We start from the raw sequence: 18,686 nt of genomic DNA on the forward strand, positions 1-18,686 counted from the left end.
CCAGGAGGCTTCTAGCTGCTCCTTTTTTAATTCATTAGGATTAGGGTCGCAGAATCAAATAGGAACCAATGGGGAATATAGAATTTTATAGGATTTGAACAGGAGGGGAGGAGGAATCTTGAAATAGAGATAACTGTTTTAATGACAACTAAGAGAAGACTTTCCCTTTACTTTCTGTTAAATGTCAAGGACAGGAAGTGAAAGGCAATGCCCTTCCAGAGAAAAATTTAAACTCTGTGGGTAAGGTAAGTAAAAATGATTTTTCATGGTATCCTTAGAAGGAAAATGTAACCCCTGCAGTGGGGTAAAACCCTGCTGCATGGATAATTTTGACATATCCCCAGATTTTAACCAATCATTTAAACTTGTCAAGTTTAAGAATGATAGAGTTATCCTTTAAAGCAGACCTAAACTAAAAAATTTACCTTACATAACCCTTTTAAATAAGGTAAAAATTACTTTTCTTTTTGGGGGAAGGGGGTTTAAAACTCTTTAAAAAAAAAAGCCCCTTCCCTTGCGACCAAGACAATGGGAACGCCAATCCCCCGGGGATACATACGTCATGGATCCCAGGAGGCTTCTGGCTACTCCTTCGGGCATGCGCAAAATGAGCCTTTTCCTCAATTTGGTAAAAAAATGCCAAATCTCACACATGTGTAGTGAAATTGAAATATTTTCCCCATCTACGTCACCCGATCTTGCACCTGCGCAGTGCGAGATCGGGTTAGAAAAGGTGGAAGAAGGGCAAAGAAGATGGGGGCCCCCGACGCTTCCTCCGTGCTGGGATGAAGGAGACTACCACGGCACGGGACCCAATCGAGGAATCCTTCAGAGGGATCAACGAACCTGCAAAGGTAAAAGGTGGGCAAGTTTTTTTTCAGTTTGCTTCCGCTTTAAATAAATGTCAAGGTCTTTTTAGCATTTTTGCTGAACACAGATTTTGTTAGAAGCAAAAGTTTTGCTCATAGTCAATAGTCTCCACACGTCATTTGTACAGGGTATCATTTATCACTCTTATTAAATGGCTGCAGTCAGTGACTTATATGCCTTATAAAAAGCATAAAATAAAAAATAAAATATTCCTATCTGAGAGATAATCTTTCTTACCACGCAGGTTTTTGATAAAGTCGTCTAGCTTCATCTTGCGCTCAGGTTTGACACTTGGGCTGTACATATCTGTGTTGAGAAGTATAATTGCAAACGCCAGGATGAATATGGTATCTGGGTTATGGAATTGGCGGACCAAGGCTGAGTTGCATACACAGTAACGCTGACTGGAAATCATTGAAAGAAAGATATTAGAATTCAAGTCCAGAAAACAGAAAACAGAATTCATTTTCCCAATGCAGAAATACAAGTAACAAGCAGAAAGTTCACCTAAAAGCCTCAATAAGTCTCTCCACTTTCTGTGCCTCCCCCTGAACACGTATGTGAGCCTGGAATTTGCGCAGAGCCTCGTCCAGATCCATGTTGGAGAAATCCATTTCATCCACCACACAGCTACAATAAATGGTGGTAAAAGGCAGTCAGCTATGGTAGAAAATTAGCAACTATTTATGTTTTTATAGAACCATAAAACATGTAAAACTATAAAAGTTTATTGCTCACAAAGACTCGCAATTGAACTGACAGAATTTTTATGCAAAATAAATATCTAGACTACTGTCCTTGTCTGCCAGTACCATTCAGCTAGGTCCTTGTTGTAGCCATTTCTGCACAGTTTATGAATTTTTGCCGGTTGATTTTTGTACTGGCAGTTCACCAACTCTGGGTCAGCACACCTGGTACCAAACTGCAGACAGAAGATGAAGTGACAGTGTTTGTAAGCTTTTAAATGTTTGTTCTATCTGTAGTAATTTAAAACAGCCCTCCCCTTCTCAAGTTAGTCTAAGACTAGCCAGTGCACTTGGGTAGGAATACGGTAGCACAAAACAACTGGCTGGGGGAAGCAGCAAGCATAAATTTGTCCCTATTTTCCAGAAACTCAACTCATGAATGTTTTGCCTAAAACTAACTCTTTGGCTGTCATTAAACAGTACTGGCAGTCTTGTGGCTGATTTCTATACTAAGCAGAACCAAATAACAAAATATTGTTTTCATTTTTAATGATTTAAGGCAAAAGAATAAAAAAAAAAATTGAGTAATTTAGTGGCTCAAGTCTATCAATACAGTCTCAGCTTGTAATGCATGAATCCAAGCTTCCTCAGTCTAACCCTCAGTCCTTGCACATGCACAGTACATCATTAGTGTTGAGCAAACCTGAACTGTAAAGTTCAGGTCCGTACCGAACTTTAAGATTTTGGGTACCCGGACCCGAACCCAAACTTTGCCGGAAAAGTTCGGGTTCGAGTTCGGGCATTTAATAAAGCTTGGTTGAAAGGCTGCACGGCAGCCAATCAACAAGCTTTTAAGCTGTGGGCACTAGCTGTGGCTTAGTAATGGCATGGCTGTGATTGGCCAGTGCATCATGTGACCCAGCCTCTATAAAAGCTGGATCACGTGTAGCACCGTCCATTAGCTCTGAGTAGTGCAGGGACAGGAAGCAGGCAGCTGAAGTGAGGAACAGTGTTAGGAATCTCATCTGGCTATTTGTTCTGTTGGTGACCTATAGTGATTTTTTTTTGTGGGTGCTATACACCAGCTTTGCACCCCTGACAAAGAAATATATTAGTTATTCTGGCTGTTAATTCTGTGGGTAACCTATAGCGATCTTTTGTGGGTGCGATGCAACATCTTTGCACCCCTGACAGAGAAATATAATAATTAATCTGGCTGTTAATTCTGTGGGTGACCTATAGCGATTTCTTGGGGGTGCAATCCAGCATCTTTGTACCCCTGACACAAAAATATAATAGTTAATCTGTCTGTTAGTTCGTTGGGTGACATATTCCCATTCTAGGTGTGAGGTACACCTGCACTGCATAGGTGACAGGGAAATTAATATAGTTAATCCGTCTGTTAGTTCGGTGGGTGAAACATACCCAATTTTTGTGTGAGGTACACCTGCATTGCATACGTGACAGGGAAATTAATATAGTTAATCCGTCTGTTAGATTGGTGGGTGACATATACCCAATTTTTGTGTGAGGTACACCTGCACTGCATATGTGACAGGGAAATTAATATAGTTAATACGTCTGTTAGTTCGGTGGGTGACCTCAAAGAATGAGGAGAGCATCAAATAAGGGACGTGGCCCCAGTTGTGGTGCTGCTGGTGTTGGTGGAGCTCCTGTTGCAGGGAGAGGACGTGGTTGATCTGTGCCAGCTACACTCCCAAATGAAACACCTTCCTCAGGTGCACGTAGGCGACAGAGCGTTCAGCATTATTTTGTAGGCCCGAATACCAGTGTACGAATGGTGAGGCCAGAACAAGTAGAGGCAATAGTAGATTTGGTGGCTGACAGTGCCTCCAGTTCCTTCACATTGTCTCCCACCTGGTCCCCTGCTGAAAGCGCAGAGTTGGCACCTGCAGCCCATGGGCATCTGTCTTTCACCTCACCCCTTGCAAATCAGCCAAGCAGTCTGAGCCCCAAGTCATGCAGCAGTCTCTTATGCTTTTTGATGACTCTGGTGGCAGGGTTTCCGTGGGCCGTTCACATAGCCCTGCCCCAGAAGTGGAGGAGATTGAGTGCACCAATGAAACCACTTATGTTTCAGGATGTGGACATGGGAGGACCACCGCAGCACGTCTCTGATGGTGACGAAACACAGGTGCCAACTGCTGCGGCTTTCTGCAGTGTGCAGACCGGCAAGGAGGGCAGGGGTGAAGAGTGGGTGGAAGATGATGAGGTCCTAGACCCCACATGGAATCAAGGTCATGCGAGTGACGTGTGCAGTTCAGGAGGAAGAGGTGGTGGTCACGCAGCGCCAGCCGCACAGCAAAAGAGGGAGCAGGGTGCAAAAGCAGAGTGGCCATCCCCCAGCCAGTACGCCTGTTACTGCCCACCGCACCCAGGGACTGAGTACACCAAAGCCAGCTCCAAGGAGTTCCCTGGCGTGGCAGTTGTTCAGAAAATGTGCTGACGACAAGACGCGAGTGGTTTGCACGCTGTGCAATCAGAACCTGAAGCGAGGCATAAATGTTCTAAACCTGAGCACCACCTGCATAAGCAGGCATCTAAATGCAAAGCACGAGCTGCAGTGGAGCACCTTAAAAACCACGAAAGATCTCAGGCTCCTCCTGCTCCCTCTTCAGCTGCAGTCTCGGCCTCCTCCTCCTCCCCCTCTGGCGTGACAGTGGCACCTGCCACCCCGCAAACAGAGGTTGTGGAAGCAATGCCACCACCTGCATCATCGTCACCAAGCATCTCCACACTGTCCCATGGAAGCGTTCAGCTGTCCATCTCCCAAACACTGGAGAGAGAGGAAGTACCCCCCTACCCACCCGCGATCCCTGGCCCTGAATGCCAGCATTTCAAAATTCCTGGCCTTTGAAATGCTGTCATTCCGTCTGGTGGAGACAGAGACTTTTAAAAAACCTTATGGCGGTGGATGTCCCACAGTACGTGGTTCCCAGCTGCCACTACTTTTCCAGTCGAGCTATCCCTGCCCTGCACAACCAAGTGGCGGACAAAATTAGGTGTGCACTGCGCAACGCCATCTGTGGCCAGGTCCACTTAACCACCGATACGTGGACCAGTAAGCACGGGCAGGGACGTTATATCTCCCTAACTGCACACTGGGTAAATGCAGTGGCGGCTGGGCCTGCGGCGGATAGCAGTTTGGCACATGTCCTTCCACCACCGAGGATTGCAGGACGTTTCTCTTTGCCTCCTGTTGCTTCCTCCTCCTACTCCGCTTCCTCCTCTACCACCTCCTCATCTTGCCAGTGTAAAACACCTTTACCACCAACTTCAGCACAGCCAGGGGGAAACGACAGCAGGCTGATTTGAAACTCATCTGTTTGGGGGAAAAAAACCACACCGCGCAGGAGCTGTGGACGGGCATGGCACAACAGACTGATGAGTGGTTGGTGCCACTGAACCTCAAGCCCGTCCTGGTGGTGTGCGATAACGGGCGCGAAATCTCGTAGCAGCTCTGTGCCTAGCCGGTTTGATGCACATCCCTTGCCTGGCGCATATGCTGAATTTGGTGGTGCAGAGCTGCTGCAGAAAGTGCGGGCCATCCGTGTGCACTTTCGGCGTTCTCACCCTGCTGCTGCTCGCCTGTCTGCGCTGCAGCGTAACTTCGGCCTTCCCGCTCAACGCCTCATATGCGACGTTCCCACAAGGTGGAACTCCACCTTGCACATGCTGGAGAGACATTGCGAGCAGCAGCAGGCAATAGTGGAATTTCAGCTGCAGCACGCACGGGTGAGTCGCTCTGCGCAACAGCACCACTTCACTACCAACGAGTGGGCCTCCATGCAGGACGTGTTTCGAGTACTCCACCAACATGGCCAGTGCCGATGACGCTGTCCTCAGCGTTACTATCCCGCTTCTTTGTCTCCTTGAAAAAACACTTTGGGTGATGATGGAAGAGGATGTGGCACAGGAGGAAGAGGAGGAGGAAGCGGAATCATTTCCACGGTTATCAGGCCAGTCATTCACAAGTGGCTCGTAGGGTGGGTTCCTGCACCAACAGAGGCCAGGTACACAACTGTCCAGCCAGGGCACAGTTCTGGAGGATGAGGAGGAGGAACCGTGTTCACAGCAGGGTGACACCCAAAACAGCTCATGGGCATCACTGGAGTGTGGCTGGGGGAATACAGAGGACACAGACGATACAACTCCCACAGAGGACAGCTTGTTGTTGCCTCTGGGCAGCCTGGCACACATGAGCGACTACATGCTGCAGTGCCTGCGCAATGACCGCCGAGTTGCCCACATTCTAACCAGTGCTGATTACTGGGTGGCCACCCTGCTGGATCCCCGCTACAAGGACAACGTGCCATCCTTAATTCCGATGATCAGAAGATGCAGGAGTACAAGCACACTCTAGTAGACGCGCTGCTGATGGCATTCCCACCTGACAGCGGAGGCTCAGTGGAAGCACAAGGCGAAGGCAGAGGAGGAGGAAGAGGAAGAAGTCGCCAATGCAGCTGGGGCACCGCCAGCACCTCAGAAGAGAGGGTTAGCATGGCTGAAATGTGGAAAAGCTTTGTCAGCACGCCACAACAACCAGAAAAAAAAAAAAGGAAAAAAAATAAAAATAAAAAAACAACAAAAACAGTGTTGGCTACCTCCTCCACTACCGCTTCTACCTACACCGCCTCCTCAACCTCCTACTCCACTTTGACCTCTGCCCCCTAGTTCAAGATTATTATTTTTTAATTTTTTTCTATTCTATGTTATTTTATGTCATTTCCCTATCCACATTTGTTTGCAGGGCAATTGTCCTGCTCTTACCCCCATTTTGCTTCCTTTTGCAGCCCTCTAGCCCTTACTATGACTATTTTACAGGCGTTTTAGTGCCCCAAAGTTCGGGTCCCCATAGACTTCAATGGGGTTCGGGGTCAAGTTCAGGTCAAGTTCGGGTCCCGAACCCGAACTTTGAGCCAAAGTTCGGCCGAACCCGGCGAACCCGAACTTTCAGGTGTTCATCCCTATACATCATCCATCTAATTGAACATGGTCTCACAAATAAAATTTAAAACATCTGACATTAATAAGTTTAAAGGCATGAGGTTCCTTACTCTAAGACATCTCTATTAAATTGTTTTTGGCGGTTTCCAAGGAACTCTCCAATCATCTGTCGGCTCAGGCCCTTTCTTTCAAGGATGAAATGTGCTACCCCCACAGGGGTATCAGATAGAAAGCCCCTCTCAATCAGGTACTGAATTCCTTTTTCCGGCTTTCTGCAAGCAAAAAAAAAAAATCTGTATTTATTAAATATTATTTTTCAGGTACAAAGCAAATAAAAATACAATATTTAAAAAACATTTAAAATGTATAAAGGGGTACAGAATCAATACTATAAGCTGATTTAAGAGAAAAGCAAGTAGGATCAGAAAAAATAGTTAGGTAAATTATCCAAATCCTTTAAAAGTTTTTTAATACAGACATGCAATTAATAAGGTGTGTTTTTTATAAAATTATGGCAAATCAGTATACACAAGTAACCCAGTCGGGTGTAGGGTGGAAACACTTTTTTATGGAGTGCCCACTTTTTCTTTTTACCATGGAGGTTCGTGGCTCTGGCCGGTCCGCCCCCCGCAGGGTCAGGAAAAGGACACCGCTGGGAAGAGGGGAGCGCACTAGCCAGAGCCGCGGACCATGTCTCCCGTATGAAATTGCAGGCTCAGGGAGGTGGGCGGGTTGTCTCACAACCCGCCCACTCTCCTATCACAGGATTAGACCTGCAATGGGAGAGTGGGTGGGATCTGGTATTATGACGTCACTCTGGGGGGAATTTCTTCCCTTTTGAGTGACACATAGGCAGGGTTGTAGTAGGGCAGGCACGTCATGGATAATACCATGCCCCCTCTTATTTTTTTTACGACTACACCCCTAGAACCAGTGAACCAGTTTAACCTTCCTAGCGGTAACCCCGAGTGTGACTCGGGGTAGAAAAAAGTTGCTGAAAGCGGTAACCCTGAGTCACACTAGGGGTAGGTAGACCTATGGGAAGTAATAGTAAATACAGACTTACCTGACCTGCCCGCGTCGTCCATCTCCGCGATCCCTGTCTTCCTTCTTCTTCCTCCGGTGTCTTCTGCACACGATGAGTCACCAGGCGAGTTACCAGTGAGGTCGGTGAGTGTGTACGTCCCGGCCGGGCGGGAAATTCAAAATCCATTTGTATTGCATTCAGTACAAAATAACTGTATTGATTGCAATACATTGGATTTATATGTGTAAAAGCAATACATTGTTTTCAAGAACATTTATTTTACAGTATAATAAAATAGTATGAGTATAATATTTATTTATTTTTTAATTTAAAAAATAAATAAAAAAATATATTTTTTAATTTATTCAATTTATTATTTTTACATGATTTTGTGTTTCAAACTTTATTATACTCATACTATTATAATATACTGTAAAATAAATTTTCATGAAAAACAATGTACCCCTTTTAGATATATAAAACCAGAAAGAAATGAACCGCTAGGGAGGTTAAAGAAGTTCTGTTGAGCTTCTTTACAGCAAAATAAATTAATAGAAAAATAATATTTTATCTAAAGGGGAAATATTTAAACCAAAAAGTATTCATTTTACTGAAGTCATTTCAAGGTAAACTAGGTTATATTTGCTTGAAATGCCGTTACCCAACTTGACTAAGACAGGCATTGGATGCCCTTCATTTCAATATCCTAACCCCTATAAATCTTGCTGACAAAGGCAGAAATATAATGGTAACGGACAACACACAATATGAACCTATGTGCTTACAAATCCTTAAGAATAAAAACTGGTATCAACCCATCACCATAAAAAGAATACAAACATTTACTACAGAATATTATGATTTGATTAGCAATGCCTATGATGATGGTCTTACTGAAAATCCATCTATTCTGACCTTTTATTCCCTCCCCAAGGTTCATAAAAATCTTCAGTAACCTCCAGGCAGACCAATTGTCTCTGGGGTGGGATGTCTTACAGAACCTGCAAGCACATTGGTCGACTTATACCTGAGACCCATTGTGATGAGCTTACCATCATACATAAAGGATAATATAGAATTCTAAAAATTATAGAAGATGTAACAGTCTCCCCGGGTTGCAATTGATATTGAAGCCTTGTATTCTTTGATCTCTTATGAGAAAGGCCTAGATGTATTTTTTTCTTTTTTATGTTTATTTTCTTCTTTTTTTCTATACAATAAATGCATTAGTGATTTACATTTATTTAGTAATTTATACTTACCATGTGTCACACTTACCTCTTCCTCACTAAAGCGCAGGCATCTCTCTCCTGTGCGTGCGGGCAGTTCTGACTCTGGGCGTGCCTACGTTCCCAAGATTTATAAGCTTTGTCAAACCCGCTGGCCAATCAGGAAATGGCCTCTTAATCATCCCTGGCTATTTAGCTAGCTCAGATACAGCCCTCAGTGTCCGTGCAACGTGTCTCCACTAGGGCCGAGCCCCTAGCTCTGTTGAGCTAGTGCCTGTACACCTGTTGCTTAATTCAGCTCTTCCAGCTCCTGTGTTTACCCCTTGTTGCCAAGTCTGTTGTTTCCAGCCCATTCCCTTGTGCTGTTCCAGTGTTCCTCACTATCTGTGGATTCCTGTGTCACCTGTGCCTCCTGTTGCTTCCAGTGTCTCCAGTGATCCCTGTGGCCGCAGTGGCCCCTGTGTCACCGGTGTCTATTTCCTGGATCCCTGGTATTTGACCCCTGGTGTGTAACCTGACCTCTCTTGCTTACTGTCTGCCTTGACCCCGGCCTTCTACAACTATTCTTCTGCTTTGTGATTTGGTACCGTGTTTCATCCTGCCCACCTTGGTGTGCCCAAGGACCGCAACCTGGCAGTAACCAGCGGCGCAACATCCTCACCATCAGAGGCCATGGAGAAGACCTGGTTACTGCTTAGACTCTGCGCCTTGACCCTTCTCAGGGCTCACACCACATCTGTGCAAGCTGTAGTGTGACACCAGGTACTTTTTTTGCTATCAATAATACTTTTTACCTCCAGACACAGGGATTTGCCATGGGGACATATTGTGCCCCATCCTACGCTAAAACCTACGTAGGTAGATGGGAAGAAACTCTTTTCAGTGATGAATCCCTCTCTATGTACTTGTGCCACATACTTATGTGGCACAGATACACCGATGACGTGTTCATGGTCTGGACAGGTAGTCCATCATTACTTTTAAGTTTAATTGATAAACTTCAACATAATCAGTTTAACTATATACCTATAACTATATATGATCTCAAACAAATTTCCTTTTTGGATGTTATGGTTAGGATCAATCCAGACCTCATTCTATCTACATCACTGTTTAGAAAGAAAACATCAGGAAACACCATTCTGCATGAGGACAGTTCCCACCCTCGACCACCTATTTAAAAGTTTTCCATACAGCCAGTACCTATGAGTATGCAGAAATTGCTCAAATGACTCAGAATTATATATACAGGCCAATTTACTTATAGCAACAAAATTATGAAAAGGGCTTTCAATAGGGTGAAATTCGAAAGCAGATCACAAATTATAGAAAGGATCTTTTTAGATAGGATCTGTCAAGAATATCTTAGTAAAAAGTCACAATACAGGTACAGGTAAATGTAGAAACTGCACACAATGCAATTAGATAGACAAATGTAAGAGATTACCCAATAACACTATACATCACTCCCACCACTTGGTTGATTGATGGTATATCTATTGACATGTGTTTGTGGCGCATGCTACATAGAAAAAACAAAACACAAATTCAAGCTGAGCATATATGACCATATACATTTCATCACAATTGGTAACATCTGTCACACTTGGGGAGACAGGGCCACTAGGGGGCGGTACGGCTTGCACAAAATTGGTGTGAGGCCTGAGAAGGGCCAAGGCGCAGAGTCTAAGCAGTAACCAGGTCTTCTCCTGAGCCTCTAGTGGTGAGGATGTTGTGCTGCTGGTTACGGCCAGGTTGCGGTCCTTGGGCACACCAGGGTGCGCAGGAAGGTACATGGTACCAAATCACTAAGCTGAAGAATAGTCAAGGAAGGCCGGGGTCAAGGCAGGCAGTAAGCAAGAGAGGTCAGGTCACAAGCCAGGGGTCAAATACCTGGGATTCAGGAATAGATACCAGTGACACAGGGGCCACTGCAGAGACAGGGAACACTAGAGATATGGGAAGCAACAGGAGCCACAGGTGACACAGGGATATCCACAGAGGGGAACACTGGAACAGCACAAGGGAATTGGGTTGAAACAGACTGGGCAACAAGGGGTTAACACATAGGCTGGACAGAGGAAACACTGAATCAAGCAACGGGTGTACAAGAACTAGCTCAGGAAGCTAGGGGCTTGGCACTAGTGAAGACATATTGCACGAACGCTGAGTACTGTGTCTGAGCTAGCTAAATAGCCAGGGATGGTAAAGAGGCTATTTCCTGATTGGCCACCTGAAACTGATAAAGCATGGGTACAGAGGCAAGCCCAGAGTCGGAACTGCCCGCATGTGCAGGAAAGAGACCCCTGTGCCTGTCAGCTATATGTAATAAAGAGATTGCCAGGTTGTGTTAGAGCAGTGGCAGCATGTGCATTGTTGCTGGAAAAAGAAGCAGACTTGGTCTTGGATCACACACTTACTTTATATGTGAAATATTAAGCATTTGTCAGCAGCTAGGTTGGATAAATATGGGGTTGTTTTACTTACACCTACCAATTTAACAATCAGAAGGTGTAATATATTAAATATTGCTACACTATTTCCACGTGTTGAGGGTGCCTCAAGAAAAGTGGATGCACATGATTAATAAAAACGTATACAAACCAAGACACAGGGATTAACAAATATATCGTCTATCTTTATATGTAACTAATTCTGATTTTAGGATTTTTATAGATGGTTCCCGATACTATACCGATGATGGGTAGCAATGTACCGGATATGCAGTGATAACTGATGGAGTATTAAACCAACAGAGTTTACCTTCTGATGTGTCAGTTCAGGAAGCTAAATTGCAAGTCCTGATTGAAGCATGTACTCTGGTATGTGTGCCATTAGAAAGAATGATTTTTTAGGGGAACAGTGACTTTTAATGCAAGCTCGCCAGTGTAAAGCTGCCGGAGATGTGCGGCTCTGGCTGTGAGCTTTTTCAGTTGCTGAATAGCGCGACGGCGTACGATTTCGGATCGCGAATACGAATGCGCGACCGATCATCCGATTCTGCTTGATGAATCAGGGGCATTGTCTGAACATATAACCAGTATGCACTTGGCATAACATAAGACTATGATCCCTATTATTACAAAACGTCCACAGGTAAGCCAAATTAGAGGAAGAGCTTCTTGGCTCATCTACCTCCTGGAATCACATACTTAGGTAAGAATGTAATGTCTACCACAGGAAGGAAAAATGGGTAGCTCCTGGATATACATCATTTGCTGAAAGATACACTCTTTCCTGCCTTACCTGTTCAAGCCATAATGCTAGCCAATACATCTAGTAGACACTCACATAGACCAGAGTACCCCTTCCAAATACTTTAAATAGATGTAAAAATAGAATATCTCCTTATATATGTGGACATATTTTCAAAATGTCCTGTAGTGGAAAGGTGGAGAGACTTGATGGTATCATTAAAAATTGTCTGGTTAAAACTACTGCTGGAGTTGAGAAACCTTGGTTTAAATGCCTATCTGTTGTAGTGTATTCAATACAAACAAGGGAAAAGGGAATTATAGGCTTTCACCTTATGAAATATTATTTGGGATGGCCCCAAGAATAGGACTGTACTTTCCCCAGCAACTGCAGGAACTCCATTCTGATGACAGGTTATGGGGGTTCTTTGCATAAATGGCTAAATAAGGTGCATAAATATGAGTTTGATTCCATTCCATATTCAAATACAATCTCTGGATCCCACAAGCTCAAACCAGGAGATTGGGTGGTGATAAAAAGACACATCAGATGAACCTTGGAACCCAGGTTGGATGGCCATACAAAGTTCAAACACTGACATCTGTCAAACTCCACAGCAGTGACACCTGGATACATGTTTCTCACTGCAAGAAAGTGCCTGTTGAGGATAAAGCATGAAACGTGTATATATGTACCTGTGTTGTTTACTAGTGGTGTTGGGCTGGGTTAAGATGAGTCCAGAATACTCCTTTTTAGACAATAGGTAGTGTAAACACATGGTCCAGGTAACTAAACACTATATCAATGATTCATGAAATAATGGCTTATTCCTTGGTCAGGCTAAAAAAAACATTTTGGTGATTCCCGAAAACATTAAACACATTATATCCAGAGTAAAATGTAATGCCTATTTTGCAGATACTGCAGTACCTGAAAAATTTAGAATATTTTCACAAACAGAAAACTTCTTTGCTAGCTGGCTGGCACTCGGGGTGCAGGCAGCTCCAAAAGCAAAGTGGATACAGAAAAGCAGATATCGGTTATTATGTTTCATAAATATAACTGAGAAAGCTTTAAATGCCATCCAAGAAGAATTTAAAGGTTTAGGGATCACAGTGTTACAAAATAGATATGTTTTGGATAAGGATCATGCAGAAAAAGGAGGAATTTGTGCTGTAATTGGACAAACTTGTTGTACATGTGTTCCTGCTAATGATGAAACAGGTTTTAGGACATTATCCAAGGCAATACAAGGGTTTAAACAATTACACACACAGATGATCATGGAACAAGGTGAAAATAAGAGAGATGATTGGAACGTGACATGGTTATCTTGGTTAAATCCTGCTAAATGGTTAAGTGGAATATTCTGGGCTTTGCCTAAACCAATCCTCACCATTTAATGTTTTGTCACCCTCTGTTATGTTATATTTGGGCTCCTTTTCTGTGGCATTACATCACAGAATGGGACTCCTCTTATGTACATAAGAAAAAGTATTTCACCCAGTTCTTTGACCTCCAGATGCTGAATGGTTTTGCCATGGGCAGGGCGTCCACAACAGGCGCCGTTCCTAAAGTAGGTGTTTGTTTGGTCAGTAGAATAACCAAAAGGGAGAATGAGAAGGAAAATGACTTTGTCATGGACTCTATGTTGTTTGTAGCATCTATTTTGTATCAGAACTACCCATGAGAAATATATCAAGAAATCTGCTTCACTGTGGGGGGTGTGAACATCTTGAACTGCCAGTGGAGTTTTTCTTCTTTGTCCAAGGTGCTAATAAGAACCAAGGGTATGGTCATCTGGAGAGGTGTGAAGAGATTCCCAGGATATCAGGGCCATAAATTGTTTAGGAACATCAATCACTCGGGATTCCTGAATAGTCACTTATCACTTCAAATCTTTATTTACCTTACTGTACCACCTACTTTACTTTGTATAAATAACACCATCTTTTCTCAATAAATAAGAACAGCAACTCTATAGGAGCCGGTGTCTGTTCTCTTATGATGGTAATATTAACCTAACAGCTATTGTTTCTTTAAGAAATAGATACATTTTTCCCTGACAGAGACTTTGATCTTCTATTACAAAGTGAAGCCAAATGGATTGTAAACCTCCAGGCAACAAAGTCTACAGGACTAAATGGAATGCTTGCTTTTAAAACTTTCTAATGATGTAGTTAATCATTACTTTTCGGTCCACATTATTTTGAAATGGTTTAGATAAGCTAAGATCCATTTACCCTGCAATTTTCAGTTAAATACTTGATGACTATCTAGCTAGCCTAATTTTCCCCTTTCCATTTCTCCTGTTACCAGAAAGCTTATCACATATTTGTTAGTAAATCAAAATAAATCCATAATATTGAAATGTGTTACTTATGTTGCAATTTTGCACTATTTTACTTTTGTTCAATTGCAGAGTTTAATAATTTGTATCACACATGTATTTTGTATTATATTGTTACTTGACATTCATCTCTATAAGCATCTTTTTTGGATATACTGTAATTATGTCTTGGCCCCCTTGGATATAAAAAATTCTAAACTGCATCATTTGCACCATGAATGTATAATTTGTAATTCCGCAAGCTACTATTGTAGATCAGGTGACTGATTTAATCCATCATTACTACTATGTACATATGTACAAATTCATGTGCATCGACACTAAATTCATGCATCTCTATACATTGCTTAGTTTTTTACATTTGTGTTACTTGGCTGCTATGTAATCTGTAGAACTAATCTAATCTAATGACGGTGTTCTACCAAATAAAACTGCTCGTGAAATAAATCCACCTGGGGGGCGTGTTCAAATGTGTGTGTAGAATTCCAGGGGGCGTGTACAATGACATCATCGGCAAGAGGGTTTAATAGCAGTGTTTGTGTGTGAATGCTGCATGTCATGTTCTGCAGCCTTACATCTCTCTGAGTACAAACCTCCATATCTCCCAAACATTATGTCGTAATGACTTGAAATGTGCAGGGTACATAGGAGACTCTCATAGCTAGCTGTACCCCAAATTTAATCTCTTCACCTTTACCAAGTTTCAAAATATGGGGGTCATAATTTTAAAAACTAGTGAAAATTAAACATCAGGGTTGCTGTTTAAAAAGTGTGTCTGAAAGCTGAAAATAAACATACAAATTATGGACCCCCGGGGCCACTTACAGCAAGGAGATGTGACCCTAAATTTATACCTACCTGTCACAAAACTAGAACTGTCTTACTACACTACCCTGTCCCCTTCCCTACTTTGAACCCCAATTTCTCTTGAAGGGGAAGATGTAAGAAACCAAAATTAGAGGTGCAAGTGGGGGACACCTGTGGCTAACACCCCTAAAATTTCATCGCTATGGCATCGTCAGAACATAAACTCTGCCCATGCAAAATGAACTGCCCTGCTACACATTGCTGGAGGCTTCTAACGCCTAAACCTCAATTTCCCTGGAGGGGGGGGCAAGTGAACGAAATTAAAGGTGCAAGTAGGGGACACCTGTGGCTATCACCCCCTAAAATTTCATTATTTCCTCTGAACATAAATAACTTATTCAGTATCAGCTGACAATTGCTGAAATTGCAGATACTAAACCTAATTTTGGCCCCCTGAACATAACAAGTTGCCAGATACGGGGTCACAAACATAAAATCCTAATAAGAATCAGAGATCTTTTATCATTAAAGTGGACCTAAAGTAGAAATAAAAAAAAAAAAAATACTTGTACAGATCCCTGACATATGTCACTGTATTTGTCAAAAAATAAAAAAAGCATAACAAAGCATTAAAAAAAAAAGCAGATATTACTGCGCATGTGTGAGATCGCCATCTTTCTTCTTTCAATGACAGAAAAGTCCCTCCGGGGCTTGCCTGATTTTGGAGCCCAAGCCGTCTGGAATTTGTGACATGCGTATCCCAGGAGGCTCTGCGCTCACATTCATTCTTTACCACCGTGACGGTAACGACAGAATGGGAGGGACTTTGCCTTATAGCAAGGGTTATCTACTCTTCTATATGAAATAAAAATTGTGGTGATTGGCTATTTCAAGACCAGGGTCCCCAAATAGAGTTTGCATATTAGGGAGCACCGGGGGCCACTTCCATGGCATTGAGGATTAGGGTACTGCCAATTGTCTGCACGTTATGGTGCCTCAAATATAAATTTTGCCGCTCACCAAACTTTAAGGCTGCATTCAGACTGGCAGTGAGGTGGCGCTGTGATTACCCCTTCCTCATGCCATGGAACCCTGTTTAGGGAGAGACGCTAAACAGGGTGTATGTGTTCTTGGATAGAGTTTCTACACTTGAGCTGTCATCAGGGTTTACCTTTCTTCAGCCAATCACGGAGCACTAGAGGTGATGAATGGGGAAACTTGTCCCCATTTAACCTCTAGTGCCCAGGATCCCAAACTGACAGGAGGATTCCCACGGCTGCATGGGTGCCTCAAATAAAAATTTGCCTGCTCACCAAACTTTAAGGCTGCATTCAGACTGGCAGTGAGGTGGCGCTGCGATTACCCCTTCCTCATGCCATGGAACCCCTGCTTAGGGGGAGACACTCCGTTCCGCCCACTGCCACCTGGAGTCAAATCTGCAGACTCTGCAGTGCGAGAAACTGAGCGGTTGGTGGAGATCCTGTTACACATGTTGCCAACTGAAAATATGGAAGCCAGTGGGACACACTTTTCGTCTACAATCCCCCTCCCCCTTAATTAAAATTTTATGCCCATCATGCTGTGCTACCCTGTCACACATAGCTATCCCCTTACTCTCTATGAACCCCAATTTCTCTGTAACATCTCATTATAGATGGAGCTTTTATTGACACAAGTGTGACAACAATCTAATGCGGCTATTGTTCTAAATTTTTTAGGTGGTGCTTGATTTTTTAACAGTTAGGCTTAGTCTACACGGACTGTTTCCCCAGCGTTTAACCTGAGGCTTTTAAAGCCCTTGTTTGAAGTCCCCATGCATTCCCATGGGCTAATCTACACCAGGACGTTTCCTTCAGGCACGTTTTTGAGCTTTATCTTAAACGTTGCTTGCAACGTTTAAAAAATTAAAACGCTGGGAAATCGCGGGAAAACGCGTCCATTGATTTTAATGGGAGCGTTTATGCATGCTAGAAATTGTCAATAAAAAAGCTTCCATTGATTTCAATGGAGGCTTTTACAAACGTTTTAACAATAGCCTGTGTCCTGTGTCACTATTCCATGTGTCATGCATTAATAATTACATGTACTATGCTGTTAAAAATTAACACCTATGCCTGGCACGTGTGAAGATTGTCTGCTAATGATGACACCTGCAAATGATGTCATTCATTATCATAGTCATTGTCTTTAATTGTGCTTCACTTTGCACTCTTTTCACTCTATTCTGTGTATACTGTTACATTTGTCACTGTACTGTTGCATGATCACATTATCACATGTATGCAGGGATGTATGTACTTCCTGTACTTGCAGAAATCACTGCCCAGGGTTACAATTTGCATTTCTACCAAGTACTAAAACGCTTGTAGAATCGCGGTAAAACGCGGATAAACGCGGCATAGACGTTTTTCAGCTTTTTCCAGCATTTAAAAAAAGTTTTAAAACGTTAAAATAAGTGCATAAAAACGCTTATAAACGCAGTAGGAACGTTTACATGCCTTTTTACAAAACGTCCATGTAGACCCAGCCAAAACGTCCATGTAGACCCAGCCTTACAAGTTAAACAATAAAATGTGTACATTGGGGTTCAAAGAACGTAAAGGGACATTTATATGTGACAGGGCACCATGCAATGATAGTGGTGATGAAGTTTTGGTGGGAGGATGAGAGTAATCACTAGTGTTGGTCAAATATCTCACTATTCGATTCGACAGCAATTCGATCGAATAGGGGGATATTGTTCGTGTGATCGAATGCCGAATTCGAACACCATTAAAGTCAATGGTGGGAAAATTTGGGTTATTTTTCGGAACTGTTAAGAACTGTAAGAGCAATCAAGGGAGCATAGCTGACAGCTCCGCTCATCTGATTGCTCTTGCAGCCCTTTACTAGTTGTATGTGCTCTTGGATAGAGTGACCTGTTGAATTCGAACAGCCATATTCGGGTCGAATATAAGGACAACCTGAATTTGAACACCAACACTAGTAATAAAAAAATCTATATACAGGTGACACCAAGGGTCCTTGGGAATGGGCAGAGGAAGAAGCTGACCTGCTGGGGCACAGGTAGATGACTTGGTCTGAGCACAGACAGCACAGGCGATTACATAGTCAGTCACATCCTTACAAAGGTTGGACCATCAGTAGAGATGGGATAGAAAAGTGTACGTTCTGGGAACACCTGGATGGCCAGAAATTTTCGGGTCATGTGCCCAATGTAATATTTTAGTGCGGAGTTGAGGAGGCACCAAGGTTTTACCAGGCGGGATAGCAGATTCCTAGATAGAGGTCAAGGCCAAGATGCAGGCTGGAGGGAAGATACTGAAGGTTTTTGAGATGAGTAAAAATAGTGATCTTGTGATGGGAACCCTCCAAAAGGTAACAGCATTCTTCCAAAGCTAACTTAATAGCTAGGAGTTCTCTGTCTCCGATGGAATAATTCTTTTTTGCTGGGGAAAACTTCTTAGAAAAGAATGCACATGGGCGTCTTGCTCCAGTGGGGTCTTGAAAGAAAAGAGCCCCCACTCCAACAGAGAAGGCGTTAACCTCAATAG

The 18,686-nt window shown here is 43.1% G+C and overlaps 1 protein-coding gene across 3 annotated transcripts in view; it reads right to left on the bottom strand.

Moving 5' to 3' along the window:
- Positions 1-18,686, bottom strand: part of LOC140342781 (IQ motif and SEC7 domain-containing protein 2-like) — a 418,938-nt gene that overhangs the window by 39,895 nt on the left and 360,357 nt on the right. For all 3 annotated transcript variants that reach the window (XM_072429132.1, XM_072429133.1, XM_072429134.1), the window contains 3 exons: positions 6,635-6,796; positions 1,378-1,500; positions 1,108-1,274 (listed from right to left, as the gene is read on the bottom strand). In XM_072429132.1, the coding sequence (XP_072285233.1) occupies positions 1,108-1,274; positions 1,378-1,500; positions 6,635-6,796 (452 nt within the window). The remainder of the gene's footprint in view (positions 1-1,107; positions 1,275-1,377; positions 1,501-6,634; positions 6,797-18,686) is intronic.

The sequence above is a fragment of the Pyxicephalus adspersus genome, chromosome W, assembly GCF_032062135.1.
Source record: "Pyxicephalus adspersus chromosome W, UCB_Pads_2.0, whole genome shotgun sequence".
Taxonomy (NCBI): domain Eukaryota; kingdom Metazoa; phylum Chordata; class Amphibia; order Anura; family Pyxicephalidae; genus Pyxicephalus; species Pyxicephalus adspersus.